The sequence below is a fragment of the Sus scrofa genome, chromosome 13 (genome assembly GCF_054392235.1).
Source record: "Sus scrofa isolate SSC_HxYL_T2T_F1_AM1 chromosome 13, Sscrofa_HxYL_maternal_Yorkshire_Landrace_v2.0, whole genome shotgun sequence".
Lineage (NCBI taxonomy): Eukaryota > Metazoa > Chordata > Mammalia > Artiodactyla > Suidae > Sus > Sus scrofa.
Window position 1 is genome coordinate 35,721,320 of NC_139395.1, and position 18,489 is coordinate 35,739,808.

The window sequence follows — 18,489 nt, forward strand, 5'->3', positions numbered from 1 at the left end:
TCCTTTGTCTAGTTGTAAATGAAGTTACTGAATTAGTAAATGGTAATCAAACACTGCCAGAAAAACAGAACAAGATATGTCCAGGATTAATTACGATTGTAATGACTGGGAACAGCTCAGTCATTACTTGGGAGATTTTGTGGAATAACTGATTTTCCAAGCTATAATGTCTTTTTTTTTTCTTTTTCCTTCCTTCCTTTCTTTGCTTCCTTCTTTCTTTACTTCCTTCCTTCTTTGCTTCCTCCCTTTCTCTCCTTCTTTCTTTTTTTTCTTAAAAATACTGAGGAGGAAGTAAATGTTAAATAATTCATGAGTCTCGTGACAGCATATCAGAAAGGAAGTGTCAGGGGCTTTATGGAGGTAGGGAGAAAAAATAATAATAAAGGGCTTACACTTTGAAAAGCCATTTCCAGTTTCTGTGTGGTCAACTCTTGTGAGCCTGGAGCATCAGAGTTCAGTTGTGATAGCTTCATTAGAGCTGCCTGCCAGACACTTCCTTCTGCAGAATTTGCAGCCCCAGCAGCCGATAGGGGCTTGAGGAAGGGCTTCTGCTTTTAATTATGTCGCTGTCAGTTTAAAGCCTGAAACTGTTGTCCCTGATGGGTTTATTGCCAAATTTAGATCCTATATATCTACTGAATTATTACCTCTTACATTGATTTCTGCCACTTGTAGAGAGGTATCCCTGGCACCTTGGAAAGTATGTCTATGGTTGAAACTTGCCAGTTATTTGTGAACCATCTTAGAGATGCTGCAGAATCTCCTGACTCAGAAGTTGAGGGTCATGTGTTCAAGAGTTGGGGAAATAGTCTCTTTTTCTTTTTCTTCTACTTTACAGTGGGGCATAGGGACTGGGAGTTGCATGAAACTTAAATGTCTCTGAGATGTGTTGATCCACTTAGATGGCTAGGTATATTCATAAGAGTGTGTATAGGTGTATCACAAGTGTGTGTGTTGGGGGTAGGGGTGTGCATGGATAGGGTGATGGAATCTGCCTCTTGTGATTTTCTTGGGTACTTGATTTGATCTTGTTTTATTCTCTTTTGGTATGAAATTGACAGGGAGGATGAGTTGCTCATTTGAATTTGAGAGCAAAGGGAGAAATCAAGAATCTTGAGAATAAGGGTCAAAACTTCCCCTTGCGCTGACTTTACTTTCTGACATCTTAACCTTATAGGGCATCAAACCTTGTTATTTTAATTTGCATCTGGGAGAATGTCTGAGCCAGGAGACCTGAGTCAGGCCATAGTGGAGGAAGGTGGGCCTGAGCAGGAGACAACCACTCCAGAGAATGGTGTGGTTAAATCCGAAAGTCTGGATGAGGAAGAGAAGCTTGAACTACAGGTGAGCCTGGAGAAATCCCCTTTCTAACACCACTGTGTGCATCCCTTTCTTTCATTCTGAAGATACTTTGATGATTTGTTTTTAAAGAGTCTAATTAGTGATATGAATAGGAAATCCCACAAATGAATTTTATTGTTTCCCAGTTATTAGTCACTTTTTTCCTGAATAAATGGTGCATTCTGACCATAAAGCTCTTTGAAATGAAAAAAAAAAAAAAATCCAAAGAACGTATTCAGTGACAGAATTTGCCCATAGCGTCTCCACATTAATTTCTGGACCACCTCAAGGGGTTTGTAGAGGGCTTCTCCTCAGGCAACTTTATACTAGCTGAGTTTTAAAAATGGGTTTGTATTCCATGGAAAGAGGAAGATGACCCAGCTCATACTAGACTAAGAAAAATCAAAGATGTGTGCTCTGTTGACCTTCACGAGCAGGCTAAGCTTTGATTCTTATTAGCAGAAAAGCCTAAAATTCCCAGCCAGAGAGAAGGAGGGATGGGAGTGGGGATGCTCTAGGAGGGGCAGGGAAGAGTTTACGGGTGATTTTGGTACTGAGAAAGTGCTGTGATTAAATACTCATGGTTTATGAGAGAAAGACGGTACAAGGAAAGCAAACTATATTTGCAAATAGCCTGTATCAATTTTATTTGAATCAAACTGGACAAGTGTTAACTCTTTTTGTATAAAAAGTGAGCAAAGGCAGATAACTGTGTAATGGACCAGCTTTTTCCCTCCCCAGGGGCTTATGTAAGGAGAGGAGGAAAGATAAATGGTCAAAAGTTGCGGGGAGTTTGTTTCTGATGTTACTGGTTTCTCAACTCTAGTGACATCTTTTTTCTTGCTCTCCCTCTCCCCCTCTACTCTCCTTGGTTGTTGGTTTACTGTTTGTTTGTATGTTTGTTATTTTGTTTCTAACATACAGAGGCGGCTGGCGGCTCAGAACCAAGAGAGAAGAAAATCCAAGGTAAGGTTCTAGAATTCTACATTGACCTGATATCATGGTTATCAATTGTTCATGTCACATCTGGGTTAGAAGATTTGCCGGCAGTTCACATGGTTGTATGTGGACCTTGGCTGTACCAGTGCTGCTTGCTTTTAATGGGGTTGTTGTTGACACCTCTCTTTCTTTCTGGGCCTTTATGCTTTTTAATTAAAGTATTTAGGGTTCACACAACTACAATGTATGTATTTGATCCTGTTTGCAAACTGGCAGATTTGACAGTGCTTTACAAAATTGATTAGCTGCTTGTTTTCTTTTCATTTTAAATCAAGTTTGGGGGAAATGTTTTAGTCTGCCCAATTGGTTTCTGCCTTGAAGTGAAAAGGTTCTGGTGTTTAGGACACAGTCTTCAACTTTTAAAATACCTTCTCAGTCAAATCACTTCCAATCTCAGTTTTAGTAGAAATGAATTTTTATTGTCTTTTTCTCCTTATACTTTCATGAAATGGCAAGACTGCACTCTTTGTATGTTTCCAGTGTGATGGGCACAGTTTGCCAAGACTGTTCCTTAATTAAATTTATCCTTTCCCATTCTTCTCTACCTGAATCCCCATCAACATAAGGGTATGATGCTTGCTTGGATGCTTGGAACCAGTGTAGGCACTGCATTCCCATCAACCCCGGGGGTATGATGCTTGGAGCCAGTGTAGACAGCACTGAGAAGAGGATTTGAAGGTTGATTTAAAAAATCTTATTTGGGAATGTCAGAGAAGGCGGAGGTGATTTGACAGCCTGAGGCTATTTTGTGTTTGTTTTCTTTATTTTTCCTTTCCTTCCCGTTTCTTTCCCCTTCTCAGTCAGGAGCAGGGAAAGGTAAACTAACTCGCAGCCTTGCTGTCTGTGAAGAGTCCTCAGCCAGACCAGGAGGGGAGAGTCTTCAGGATCAGGTACAGCCCCTGTCATTATCAGTCATTGCATGATGGGATCTGCCTTTGTGTGCATGAGCATTGATTTGGCATTAAATAGTATTTTGGGGGAGCAAAATCAGTTGAAGAAGGAAAAGTTTTCTGGCTTCATCCCCTGATTCTGAGACATTATAAATAGTTAAACAGTTTGTCACAAAGTATTACATTTGTTTTTTTCCAGACTCTCTGAAAACTGCAAGTGGAAAGGAATTCAAAAGAATTTAGATTAAAACTTAAAATGTAAGCCCGGTAGTGCTGATTTTCCTCAAAGGCTCTCTCTTGATAAGACTGAACCAAATATAATCCTAAGTGTCCCGTCTCCTTCCTACCTCTCACCTCCCCAATATGCACTTGCCTATAAAAAACACAAATCTTGGCTCTTATGAAAGTTTAGAAAGAGTGAATAAGGTGCATTGAGCTTTGGAGACATACATTTTTGGCCTTTGGTGAGATTTCTCAATCCTGGAAAAATTGCCCAGAAATAAATCTGAGATGATGGTGAATTTAAGTTAAGATATTTAATATATTGCTGCATATCCTTATACCTATTTTTGCTCCTTCCAGCAAGACTATTAAACTCTAAAAATTCAAATTCCAACAAAACTCTTCTGTGACAAAATGGGAACCTTCACATCATATTTATTTTTGTTTGCCTTTTAGGCATCATATTAACTTTTATAAAAATGGTCTTGCTGCTTAGAATTTTTCCTTATTTTATCAAAGGCTTCGAGCAGTTGAGACAAAAGTAAAATGATTTATCTGAGCCCAGAGGAGGAAAAAATTGATTAATATATCATTATTTTTGTTGAGCCTTGTTTTGCTTTTCCCTTTTTACTTTAATTAAAATACTCTAAATTCTCCTCATGGATTCAGAGAGCATCGAGAGCACTTTCTTCAAAAGGACCAAAAATAAATCCCTTATAGATTATTGTCCTAAGGGTATTTTTTTTTCCCCCAGCCTCATTTCCTTAACAGGCCACCCATGTCCTAAAGCCTGGGCGGGCTAGCTTTCAGTAGCCATCACTGTTTCCTACACAAGCTTTCTTTTACTTGGGCTCTGAGAAATGTGTGGCTTTTGTTCAGCATTTTATTTGTGCTTCTATTTTTAATGGAGATTGGAGAGGGGGGATAATGTGAAAATCATGGCTTATATTATTCAGCGCTGATTGATGGCTTGTAGTGTACTGCACACGATATACATGAACCCTGCAGAATAACAGACTCTGGGAGAAGTAATGTCCCAGTGATGCCCCACTCCTCATGCCAGGCAGAGGAGGACAGCCTTTACAGACTTCATCTGCTTGTTATTCCATTTGACAAGGTACCAGGAGGAAATTTTTTAAGCGATCACCTGTATCATAGTACCTGTCTAGACCTAAGTCTAGTTTCTCCATGCAATTGGTGCAGAGAAATAAGAGGCAAACGGTGCTTTGTTCCTGCTGGTTCCAAGCTGAGTCACCAAGACTAGCTTTGTAGGAGAGAATTAGAACTGGCAAGCCTCCATTTGGACTGGCTGAGGTGTGGTGGGAGCAGGGGGCCAATAGAAAATACCCAGACACACAGATAAGCAATGGCCATGCTACTTTTTTAGAGACTAAAGACACAGACCTTTGAGCTCGTGTGCAATGCCTTCATTAGGTACCAGCAGCACTTACAGAGTATGGGAACTGAATCCCAGAGACCACTGGCCGAAGTATACAGTATTTGGATTGTATTGCGTCCCCAATGTTTGTATATTCACAGTATTTGGAAAACTGCCTTCATTTTCCTGCGTGGGAAAAACTCTTGCTACCTGTATTACTTGATCTCAGACCCATAGCGGATGGTTCATTCTGTCCTTAAGTTAAAGGAGTTTTGCTTTTCTAATGTTATACTCTTTACCTATCAGTGTATTACTGCAACTTGAATCATTCTTTTACTGTTGTTGGATATAAACTTATCCTGTACCAATGTATTTATTAACACTTGTATTTTATTATTGAGCATATCAATAAAAATATTAAAAAATAACAGATTGTTTTTTACCAACTCTATAGCACTTTTGTGTGTTCTTTCAACACCATAATGTGGAGAAAAGACAGGTATTTTTCTGAGTATAGTATTTGTCAACACATGGCATGAGTTTGTACATTTTCTTGTAAATGATGTCCTTTAGCCTCGGCTCTTGCTTTGTATTTCCAAGCCTCTTTGATTTTTAGATTCAAACTTACTGAGGCTGGATGGTTCAATTGGTTTTGAAGAAGCAGTGAGACCACTCCCAGGGCCTGGTACCCTGTTTCCTCTCCTGATCAACTGTCAAATCCCAATCCTGAGACAGAACTGTTCCAGCTGTTTCCTTAGCAAATGGAAGCAAGTTGTTACCCTAAACTAAAGTCTGCCTGAATCTTTGCATACTGAGACATTTCTGTCCCACATCATGTGATAAAAGATGATAAAAGACCTTATAATCAAGTTACACTCAGTTTTACATAGTTTGTATATGTCCAACCCCAGGATAAACGTGGATATTGGGAAACCTGGTTAAGATAAATGTTTACCATGAGACTGTTTTAGTTCATCCTCTATATCATGCATCTTTCAACAATGGTGACTTTTTATTCCAGCCCAGTATACACAATGGAGCCCTTCCCAAAAAAGAAACTTGGCTTTGGAGGACTTTTATTTTCTGCTTGTTGGATTAGCTAGGTTTACCAAGAACCATTAAGAATCCCAGATGGGCCATGATTTTGAGGATGTAGAGGCATCAATTTAGTCACGTGCAGAGGAGCATTAGTTTAGTTTTCAGTGAGAAACACTATTAGTCACTGGAATATCTTTTCCCTACATCATAAATGTTAATGTCGCTGGTAGAAGAAAGCTTTCCCATCAGATGATCTCTTACATAAGAACCAGTGGGCTTAATGTCGGCTCATTTGTCATAGTTTTAATCATAGCATAGTTTTTTCATAAAACTGAAAAACATAATTTGGCTCATTCTTCTTCAAAACAGTGAACATGCTATCGACCAAATGGCTGATACATGAGTTAATCCAAAATGATCTGTTTTCAGTGCAAAATAAATAAATATAAAAGTAGATCCAGTCCCAGTACTCTAAATGGTCAACCAAGCATCAGTTCAAGAGAGTCTTATATTTTGCAAAGGATTATCTGATGCTAGAATTAAAACTGTTTATATATAGTTGATGAAAAGCATAGTCCTATTTTCTACCTTTTCTAAAAGGCAGTGATTTTTGTAACCATATACTATGATGACTTATTTGTAGCTTTTGTAAACAATGTATGATGATAATCCAGACCTAGGACTCCTTCAATTATATGTCGTGGTTTTTCATAGTGATAGATATCATTGTTGATGTGGTTCTAAAACAATTTTAATTATAAATTGGCTGTTATGGCCTTTATTTATGTCTGTTTTTTTTTCTGTAATTATGATTCGTAGTATCTGTCTGTCTGTGTTTGTGCCAACTTCTCCTTACAAGGAATTATAGGAAAGAACTGCAGAAGCCTCTTTTTTTTTTCTCTTGAGACATGATAGTAGCTGTGATGCAAGCTTATTGATAAAGAAAATTTTTCCTAGGTGTTAGAATAATAAACCTGTAGAGAAAATAAGAGTTGTGATCTACGGGAACTGAACTTGCTTGAGATAAATATTCATGAGGCAAAGGTTTAATTCTAGATATTTCTCATGACCTTCCATTGAATTCTGAAGTTTAATTCACCTTAAAAAGGGCAATTATTTTTCTGTCAGGTTTAATTTTTTACCATTTAAGAAAAAAAAAATCTACACCTGGCTTTCATTTTCCATTCTTAATAATCTCTATGCAAAATGGAAACCAGACAGAGATTCTTAAATCTGGCCCTAAATTATTATATTTTTTCCCCCAACAGGAATCAGTTCATTTACAGCTTTCCAGTTTTCCCAGCCTGCAAGAGGATGATAAATCTAGGAAAGATGACTCTGAAAGAGAAAAAGAAAAGGATAAAAACAAAGATAAAACCTCTGAAAAACCCAAGATCAGAATGTTATCAAAAGGTGAATGTGAAAATGTTTCCTTAACTTACTCAGTTTGGACACAGAAATAGTCACAGAATACATTCTAGATTTTACACGTGTATTCACCTCTCACCAAACTCTGAATATATAATTTTGTATGTGTACGTATGTGTGTGTAAAAGATGATGTGAACTTGATTTTTTTTTCTGTTCATGGTGTCATTTTGTGTATCTAGAAAGGGGTTTTTTTTAGGATCACTTATTTCTTTGGATATTCATTTAGATCTTCTGTTTTCAATGAGAAGTTTATACAAGGGAGAAAGTATAAGTCAGTTCTTAAATTCAGGTTTATTAGTCCAGCTAACTGGAACTGATGAACAGGAATGATACCCAGTTTTATGTTTTATCTTAAAAGACAGATAGTGGGTTAGAAATTCTCAGTATAGGTGATAAGTGATGTTATCCCCAAAGCACAGGTGTATATGTCCATGTCAGTGGAATACATATTAACCTTTTATCTGGCACAGATGCATTTGGTCTCTGCAACCCATATACTGTCTCATAATATCTCTTTTAAAATGTACACACTTGGACTTCAATAAAAAGTCTTGCCCGGATGTCATGCCTTCTAAAATACCAACTCTAAAATTCAAACTTATCAATTGTTGCCTTACATATAATTATGTTAAACTAAAACAAAAAGAAAAAACAAAACTAATTTGAAATGAAGAATTCCATGAATAAATAGCTTTGCAGTAGACTATTTTTTTAAACAACTGAGAGAGAATAGAGCATCTGACCAGTTGAGAAATGATGACTACTTCTCATATTATGCTCTATAACCATATATCTGCTTATAATGATTATCTCCGCTGCTAAATATCTAAAACCAAAGTGTATCCAAGAGTGAAGAAGTGCAGGTTCCTAAACTAGCTTTATAAATTAAGCTTTTGGAAATTAAGCATCAAAGATTTGAAAGGCTTGGAAATATTTAGTGCTCTCCTATACTTTGTATTGATTAATATTTAGACAGTCTTGTAATAGAACCTTGAGTTTTTGCCTTCATGATTTTAAGAGAAAGAGTGTGCTGGGGGATCTCAGACTCTTGAGAACTCTCTGTGTGGGTTGGGAGTACCTGTCACTGTCATGGTCACAGGGAGGTCATGCCCTTGCCGATTGACAGCACAGAATGAACACATGATATTTGACTCCACCCACCCACCCACCCACCCAGTCTGTGCCTCCTTCCTCTCCTCTGACAGTTGGGTCTTTCCATGATCAGAATCTACGGGGTGTTCTCAATCACCGGATCTAATTTTCATTCTGATGTAATATTGCCAGGTTGCTAGTTTTGTAACATGTATCCTTCACACGAATAGCTTCATTTAAAATTTACCTGAGCATCAGGGAAATAGAAGGTTGGGAAAACCTTTTCCACCCTACCGCCCCATTAGCATTTCTGACAACTCCGTCCTCCTATTTGTTTCAGATTGCAGCCAAGAATATACGGATTCTACAGGCATAGACTTACACGAGTTTCTGATTAACACATTAAAGAATAATTCCAGGTAAATTATTAAATAAACCTCTTATTTTTGGAAGAGTCAAGTAGACTATTACAATTAAAGTCATTAATCCAAATGTTTCTAGGAAGAGATCTGTAAGAGGCAGATACCGTCTCTGTTGTCTTGTACTATCTCTTGTATATCTTGTACTTTTTCTCTTTTCTGCTAACAGTTTGCATGTTTACTGAGTACAGATAGTTTTAATTCCTGAATAGTTACCCAATGAATAAAGAGTAAATATTCTTCTACTTGGGCTTAGCTTTGTTCTAGTTTCCAGTTAATTTAAAGCATACAGTTTACTTGATGTGTGTTATAGGCCTAATACCTTGCATATCTTAATTAACATTAAAAACTACAGAAGTTTCAGTATTACAAAATATTTAACAAATGCGATGAGATATAATCTTTTAGCAGAACAGAATTATAGGTGTATGGATAACATATACCAGAAGAGTTGGATACTGATTTGTAGCCATATGCATTTAAACAATCTTTTCCATACATATAAATGAACTTTTGAAGTCTTTGGGAATGAAAGTACATAAAACCTTTTCATTTTAACATTTATTTTGCAGAGACAGGATGATACTCTTGAAAATGGAGCAGGAAATTATTGATTTCATTGGTGACAACAAGTATGTTAAACTGCAATATTGGTTCATTAATCTGATGTGTCTCAGTTTGGTATTTGGGTTTAATTATTCATTCTGGAACAATTTAGGAATAGCTAAAACATTATTTAATATATTTGCTGACTTGTTCAATAGAGATGCTATTGGAGTTAGGAGCTGTATGACGATGGGAATTGTTGCTTGGACCATGTGTGTTCCTGCTTGTTAAGTTCCTGACAAAATGGCCATAAACAGGGGGCCACTGATTAGCATAGAGTAGCAGTAACAAGAAGTGACCCTTTTCATTTTTATTATAGTTTTTTAATGGGATCCAGCTGGCTGTAGTCAGTTATGCCTGGAAATAATTGAGCTGCTTTTAGTGTCAACCATGTAATGACACATCTCCAGATAGGCATCTGCTGTCCCATGTTATATAATTTGTCCTGTGTCTGGCTCCTTTGATAAGGTATCCTCAACTAAAACTGAATATTTTCCAATGAACCTTAAGTTCTCTGTGGTTTGAAAAATGTGCAACTATGAAACAAAAAACACTTATTGTAACTCAGTCCATAAATCTATAAGTGGAAAATTTGTCTGGAAATGCAAGCATCAAGTGATGCCAGAAATGAAATAAGCCTAATGGTTTGGATGAAAAAGAAATGACTTTATGTGTGTACCTATAAAATGTACTGCAGGCCAGAAACAAAAATGCTGATTCTGCTGTTTCTTGTTTTCCTTTCCAGTAATCACTATAAAAAGTTTCCTCAGATGTCCTCCTATCAGAGGATGCTTGTCCATCGTGTGGCAGCTTACTTTGGGTTGGATCACAACGTGGATCAGACAGGGAAATCTGTTATCATCAACAAGACTGGCAACACAAGAATGTAAGCCCCATCTCCATATTTATTTAGCATTTTCTTTTTCTCTCGTGGATTCATTTATAAGAACACTGTATAAAATTCAAAGCAAATGGCATTTGAAATGTGCAGTGTTATTTATCTCTTGCTCTTATCAGCAGTAGTGTGGCATTTTCTGCAGAAGATTATCTGAGGACCAGGAAAGTTGATAAAATTTAGGCAATAAAATGTATTTATTCCCTGATATTTTACACAACTCCTGAAACAGTTTTCTTTCTTCAATCTATAATGCCTGTGATCACATACAAAATATGGAACATTTTATGTCAAAATATAATGAATTAAAAATAACAAATATTTTATTTTATTTTATTATTTTTCATTTTTTTTTGTCTTTTCTATGGCCACACCCATGGCATAGGGAGATTCCCAGGCTAGGGGGTCTAATCATGCTGTAGCCACTGGCCTACGCCACAGCAACATGGGATCCAAGCCGCGTCTGCGACCTACACTACAGCTCAGGGCAACACCAAATCCTTAACCCATCAAGTGAGGCCAGGGATTGAACCCGCAACTTCATGGTTCCTAGTCAGATTCGTCAACCCCTGAGCCACAACGGGAACTCCAAAAATAATATTTTAAAACAACAATGACATATACAGGATAATTTTCCTTTTCTTTCTTTTTCTGACTTAAAGACATTGATCTTATTGTGGTTTCCAGAGTAACAAAAACTCCACATTGGGAGACAAACGTCTGCCTCTAAGACCCAATTCTTTTATTTGCTAGCTGTGTAACTTGAAACAAGTCATTTAAAATCTGCCATTTCAGTTTTTTCACCTGTAAAATGAGAGGTTTTGAGCTGGATTATATCTGAGTTCTAGCTCTAAAAGGAGGTTGGTTGTTTGGTTTTGCTCCTTTGCTTCTATCTTTCTCTTTTCATGGTCCTGTTGAGTCACCAGAGAGCATGAGATGAGTAGTCATTTGCTTTGGAAATTTGGAACTGTCCCTCTTGAACCCATTTAAGTATAGCACAAGCCACTTTTGTAGTAAAATACACATTAAACAGAAAAACTGTCCCTGTGCAAAACATTCCCTTAAAGCATTTGTATATTGTAATTTCCTTTTTCACAGTGTTTGGTAAATTGTGTAAATTGCATGGTTTTTAGAAATGCTTTGTTAGTGAAGGGAACTTTTGTGTCAAGCACAGCAGCATGGTTAAAACATTATTTTCTGCTTACCAGAGGTTGGGACTTGTTGAGACAGAGATGAGGCCCTTTGTCTACTCAAGGCTGAGTCTGTGTTCAATGAAAAGAACTCATGGTGGGAGATCTGGGACCGAAGTTGGCTCTTATCTCAGAGACACTGAGCACGTCACTTCTTTGGGCTTCAAATTACTTATTTATCTGCAGGAGAATTTGTAATGGCTAATGTTTACAGGTCTTTGAAGCTTCAGAATTATTGGGTCCTGTGGTTGCATTCTACTGTGCTGGCAAATTACATCTTGAAATTGATGAGCTTTCCACTTCGTCTGATTGTTAGCACACAGACCTCCTATTCTGAACAGTGGTAGGAATGAAAGGTCACTGTCCTTTAATCCTTTACATTTTCCATCTCCATCAAATATTCCTAGTTCTCACTGTTGTTGTTTTTCATTCCCCATTCTTGTTTTTCCTATGACTTTCAGACACTACAATGCAGGGACATGCTGATGGCAAAATAGGGAAGTCATTGACTATCTCTTTTTAATTTGTTTTTATCCTTTTTCTCTGTAAGGCCATAACAGATATGGAAAAGCCCATAGATCAAGTAGATTGATACAGTTTCAACTAGTAGAGATAGTGCATTCATCTTTAATTCACCTGATTTTGCAATCATGTAGTCATAAATATTAATACACATGTTTGAGACTTGTTTCCGTGTAGAACAGTTTTGGAGAAAATGAAGCACTGTGTAAAGACTCTTGATAAACTTTGAGTGATGGCTCTAAACTAGCTCAGTTCAATATGGTAGCCTCTAGTTAGGCATGGCTATTTACATTTTAAATTAAATTAATTAAATTTAAATAAAATTTAAGCTTTAGGATTCTCTTCCTCAGTGAGGCTAGCCACATTTCAAGTGCACACATTAGAACATATAGAAAACATTCCCATTATTTCAGAAAGTTCTATCAGTCAGCTCTTTTCAAAATCCTTGTGATTCTTGCAAGTTTCCAAATACAACTAGCAGACATAATTTGTCCCTTAAACCTTTTATTTTCTGCTAAAAAGCATCATATTATCATATTCTGAGACTTATTTACTTCTAAAAGAGCACTAGATTTGGGGGGGTTGTTTGTTTTTAATGGCCAATTTCCAATGGACCCCACATATTTATGACTTCAGGGAGAGTGGAAGAAGAATTTGTGCACGGAACATCTTTAGGTATTATTACTACAACAAAATGCCTGGGCTGGTTCCATTTCTGCCTAGTTTCTGCTCTTGCCCATCACTCATTAGTCCCACTCTGTGAGTCCTCAACAAAAAGAGAAATGACTGTATGTCATGGACAATCAAGGTATTTCCTGAAGCACTGAGCTGAATATTTTTTAATCCAAGCTGTGAAGTCCTAGTGTTCTATTCCAGCCACCTCTCTGACCGTCCTTATTTTGAGTGGCTCTTGCTGAGCGTTGAGATGCGGATGGGGAAGGCTGATATCTTTAGGACAAGGGAAAAGAAATGAATTTATTGACCTTCTACAAATAGTAACAAGTCACATTTTCAGGATCTGAATCACGTTTGGACAGTTTTAGCAAAGGGGAAACTTTGTTCTGTGGAAAATAATATATTTGATGTTTAAAGTCTGTTGCCATATTCTCATGGAGTTAAGGTTTCAAGTGGAACATCTATTCAAGTTCCAGGTGCCTTGTTTCTTTGACTCTGAAAATTATAAGAGTTGTGCTGTCAGGACAACTGGCAAATGATGGCCTTGGGAACTGTATTGATTTGGATATCTAGTAAGATGGAAATGTTTCCATTTCTGTAAAGGAGGGTGGCTGAGTTGGAAATTCCTCAGATGGTTCATTGGGGGTTTTTTGTTTTATAAATACCTTTTCAGTGTATATAGTTTTGTGCTACTCCAAAGGAAATACATGAAAATGCATATTTTAAATGCCACTATAGCTTAGAAGAAATGCAGAAAAATGTAAATGGGATGGCGGAAACAAAAACGAACTAAAAGGCTAAAGGAGAGACAATGCTTTCTTATTTAATTTTTAATTTTTCTTTTTCAATGACACTGTATAGGCATATAAGGTATTCTTCAGACATGAATATATATATCAGCTTCATATTGGCTGGGATTTATTTCCAGAATTCCTGTTTTTCTAGATCATTGCCGGTTCAAGTAATTATAGAACGTGACTTGAAAATACTGAGTTCTGCATGGAGAGAAAATAATTTCACCTGAACCTGAAGTTCAAAATAATTAAGTCATAACAGCAGTCTCTGGGGATTATATATATACATGTGTGTGTACCTCATTTACTTCTAATATATTACATAAGATCCTCAGATATAACACATCTGTCCTTTCATGATAGGAAAAAATTTTCTCAAGACAGATTTCTCAGATCGTTTGGTCATATGTCTTATAATAGCATTACCTACTGTTTATTCAGTTTCACTGGGTACTTTACCTTTTATCTAGCATGTATTATTTCATTCAATTTTAAAAAATATTTTTAACCTAACTAATTAGATCTTCGCTTTACAAAAGAAAATTAAGCACAAACTCAGGTCCAATTTTGGGCTTACAAAGAAGCGATGATTAGTATGGCTGGGATCTAAACCAATGTGTCTAACGCCAAGAACAATTTTCTTAAATAATCTAATTCTCTTTAAAGCAAAAACATCCAGAATGTCTTGAGCAAAATCCTCAAAATTGCCTGGATTGGTTGGGTATTTATGCTCTTTGAGTCTTTTGCTGTCCAATAAGAAACAATGATTAAGGGAAAAAGTCTCTTTGAAGATTAACTCAGTGGTATCAGTAAATAATAGATACTCCCTACAATGAGATAGTTCCAGCCAGACTTTCTCTATTTATCATTGCTACGCGATGCACTATTTAGGGGAACAAAAGATGTGCTGTTTGGGAGGAGGTGATACCCATTCAGTGTAAACGTTCTATCATTTCAATCTGTTTTTTCAAGAGTGAAAAGGCTACATTTATGGCTATGTCAGTGCAGGAGATGAACCTATCCATTGTGCTATTACGAAATTACTGCTACAAGCAATTCAGTTGTCCAAATGCATGTTTTCATGTCGTAGGCACAGGAGTATGGGATTAAAGATGTGGTGGTTCAGAGACAGTAGGAAATAAGAATTGTGTTCATGTGGAATACACTCCAAAAAGGTGCCTTCATCCCAGGGAACTGATGCTCTTTAGAGAAGTAGCAAAGGAAAGTCACCTGACCCTCACACCAGTCATCCTTGCTGCTTCTTGGAGCTAGCCAGGGTAAGAACAGGTGGATGGATGTCACCTGCCATTTTGCTGAAGTAATGAAAGTTTTTGAGCTGAGATTTTCCCCATGTGGTGATTTTTTTTCAGCTTTCATTGGGCTCTTTTTCTCCTGTTGATTGCCAGAAATGCATTTTATTCTCTAAGACTTTTACATTTTTTCTGTTGGAATTCTTTAAATTATGTGGCAACATTAAAAAAAGCCCCCTTGGAAATCCGGGACAGAGGTATTAGGGTCTGTGCCATTTCGTACCGCAAGTGATATTTGTAAAGTTTGTTTATAAAAGTTTATTTGTAAAAAATTAATTACAAAGAATTACAAATAAACACACTTTATTCTCTTTCATGGTTACTTTCTTGATATTTAGGATTGAGACTGACAGTTGAACAGAAGTTTTTAAAAAAAAAATTTTAATGCTACAAATATGCAGGTCTTTTTTTATATATAAAGGAGCTATGTTCTCTTTGTTTCTCTTTCTGATCTTTACTTTCTCTCTTTTGCTTATTTTTCTGTGTGTTTGGCCCAAAACAACTCATTGTTCTTTTATTAGATAATTTGTACACCTCCCTCTTTTCTTCTCCTTCCTCAAGAAAAGTTGTCCACACATATCATTCAGAGATGAGGAACCATCTACTTGCACTAGTATTTTACAAAGGGCCGAGATCAGTCATAGGCAAAGAGAGTCCCCTGCGTACCTGAATGCCTTTGCGTTTGTCAGAGCAACTGTTTAGCTGGTTCCAGATAATTTTATGTTAAAACGTTGTCATCTCTTAAATATTTTTTCTTTTGTCTTTCATATCCTCCCACTGTTATTGCCTTAAATCCCCTATTTCAAGAGCGCAGAGCAAGGAAAAGAAATGGCAAAGCGACTGTGGAGAGAGGTTGCAGGCCCCCACAATCATGAAACAAGAATAGTGACTCAAAGGCAGAGATTTGGAGTGACACCTTAAGAGTCCAGTGCTCAGGAACCCAATGCCCTGATTCCTAAGAAGTGTGGACCTGGGCATTCACCTGGAGTGATGAATGGTATATGGTAACTGTGATAGTTTGCTTGTTTGTTCCAAAAAGACTGATTCACTGAACTGGCTATTTGGTAAATCACAAGAACCGTGAAACTTGTTCTTGCACTAAACAAACCTGTCTAGAGAAGTGAAGCAGTTGAGCCCAGCTGACTTTGTCAAAAATCCCTTAGGTTGTGGATAATGTTTGCCCTAAGAGCAGGACTAGGGGCACTCCCAGCTTCTTGGCAGGCAGACCAGGGAGGAGTGGCCACAGGGCATCAGAGCCAATGGACATCTGTGCTGCTTGGTTTCCTGAGGGCCTAGGTTTTAAAATGAGAATCATCAGTTCTTGACCCTAAAGAGTTTCATTCTCTGAAGGTGACTAAGTGGATTTATACCAAAACAAACCAAAAATCTCCTGCTTTTCCTTCCACATCTGTTATATTTCTTCTCCTTTGGATAGGGATGTGAGTGGCACCATGAATAAACTGAGACGCCTCCTGATACGATGCTTGCTTAATAATCCTCTGAAGAGCACCAAGCATCAATTTATTTAAGTGCCTCTTGGACATCTATGAGTGGTTGGTTGGCATCCTGTCATTTCTAAACAGGATAAATCTACTCTGCACATTTTTTAGATATAGTGTTGAAAATTATCAGACTTGAAGCTAGAAGTCAGAAACCTAACGAAGAATCACATTCCTCTCAGGAAAACCATGAAGTTGTATTTACTGAATAGAAAACCCAGTTCTTAAACAGTACTTCAGCTCCAAGTTAAGACATATATTAACACTGGTTAAACTCCATATCGTTTCTCTCAAATTTATTGTCTCCTATTATTATTCTCACATTCCTCAGAGAACATAAGAATTGGTAGATGAGACAGACATAAAGTTGTAAGGAGAGAAAATAACTGTTGTGTGTTCCTTTCACAACTTGAAATTATTTATGGGCCTTTGTGTGTTGAATTTATAAATTACACCTTAAAGTTGGAAATGAAACATACCTGTATCTTCTATAATGTTAATATCCTTAACTATAAAAAAAGTAATATGCAGTGATAATACTTTTAAAATATTTATCTATTTATTTATTTATTAGGCTTGCAATGTTCTAGGTAAAGCTAGACTATTTTTACAGAAAAGAAAGTGGATTCATAACTTGACCTTACCTGGTCCATTCACAGAAGATCAAGACTGAAATCCACTACTCCTGCCAATCAGCCATAACTGAGGTTTAGGAAACAAGAACTAACACTAATAGAATCAATACTCTGAAATGATGATAAAAGCAAGAAGAAAACAAAACACAGTTCTTTGTTGTTTGTTTTACAATATCCTTATTTACACTGAATTATTTTTTAAAAGTAAACAGAGAACCCAATGTTACCACTAAGATGAATGCTAAACCTATGATGCAGAACTCCAGCATCACAGAACACAGTGGGTTAAAAATTGTCATACTTAGAAGTGAGATAAAAACCATTTCTGTGTTCTTTAACTGCAAAGTATTTTTCAAGCATTCAGTACCATACTTTCAACAAAAGAAGTGTAGGCTACAAATCCTATCCATCTTCTGTTCATAGTTTATTCAAGAGCCAAGAAAATTTCGATCGAGTCTCTGTGGCTGTGTGTAAGCACATTGTATGTAAGCACAAGCCTGGGTGTAAAGACAGTATCTGTATTATACAGTTTGGGACAGTTTAGAGAAAGGTTTACTGTACATGTACATACAACATACAGTATTTTCCTGAATGCGCGATGGTTTTAGCGGTAGCCTGATTACCACAGTTCCTTCTCCTGTAGGCAGCAGAATTAGGCCCAGTTTCTGAGGGCTCCCTTTGTTGCTTCCAGATCCACCTTTAGGAGGAATAGTCCTGTCAGCCCTTGTCCTTGGGGAGAGTTGGAGGGCGTACTTGAAGGCCAGAGTCTGGTAGGTTCAACAAACAGCTGGTCAATCTTCTTGGTATAGTTCTTGTGTCTTAATAATCTTAAAGATTTCTGATAGCGAGGAGGCCATGAATGTATTATCATGGCCTTAGGAAAGATAGAAGTGGGGCAGAGAGTAGAAAGAGAAGTTGTAGTTTATTGGTTGAAGGTGGTTGGTTCCCCAACTTAAATGCTAAAATACTGAATTTGTAAAGTGTAGTCCCATTTAAAAGAGAATAAAACGGTATCACATAACAAGATGGGAATGGAAATCCTGAAATATGTAAAGAAGAACATAGGACTTTCTTTTTAAACAAAAGATTTCAGTTATAAATATTTTAATTGAATATTTCCAAGTGTTAAGGCAAAGAGGGGCACTTAAACTTCTCTAATATGTTTGACTATTAACATATTTTTGATGAATGTTTTACACATAAAAATACTTCATCCTGTTGTGCACGGCAGCCTTCCCTTTTTAAGATACTTATGCACATTGATGACTGTCTTTCCATTATTTGGTATGAAATTCAAAGACTTCCCTTAGTGCTCCTCCACATTTAGCAGAACAAATTTTTCTTTTGTGTGTGTTGCGGGGGGCGGGGGCAGACAGGGATTAAGCTTAACTATTTGGAAGGAAAGTAACTCATTTGGTTTCAAGAAACTAGCAATGAGAGTAAATCTTAACTGAAAATACTTCTAGATCAGAAAGATTTTTTCAAAAAATAATAGAGAACGCTCATCTATTTTAAGCTTCAGATGAAAAATAGTCTAAAATTGAAATCAGTTGA

General features: G+C 36.9%; 1 protein-coding gene across 50 annotated transcripts in view; it reads left to right on the plus strand.

Moving 5' to 3' along the window:
• Nucleotides 1–18,489, plus strand: part of ARPP21 (cAMP regulated phosphoprotein 21) — a 154,477-nt gene that overhangs the window by 44,060 nt on the left and 91,928 nt on the right. For 49 of the 50 annotated variants that reach the window (XM_084987687.1, XM_084987638.1, XM_084987641.1 and 46 more), the window contains exons 3-9: nt 1,178–1,344; nt 2,266–2,307; nt 3,141–3,230; nt 7,137–7,281; nt 8,731–8,809; nt 9,382–9,441; nt 10,161–10,301. Coding sequence is in view for 45 of the 50 variants with exons in the window: in XM_084987638.1 (XP_084843764.1) it covers nt 1,216–1,344; nt 2,266–2,307; nt 3,141–3,230; nt 7,137–7,281; nt 8,731–8,809; nt 9,382–9,441; nt 10,161–10,301 (686 nt within the window). In the remaining 5 variants the exon portion in view is untranslated. Of the gene's footprint in view, nt 1–1,177; nt 1,345–2,265; nt 2,308–3,140; nt 3,231–3,429; nt 7,282–8,730; nt 8,810–9,381; nt 9,442–10,160; nt 10,302–18,489 lie in introns of all 50 variants that reach the window. The other variant, XM_084987680.1, reaches the window with a different exon arrangement.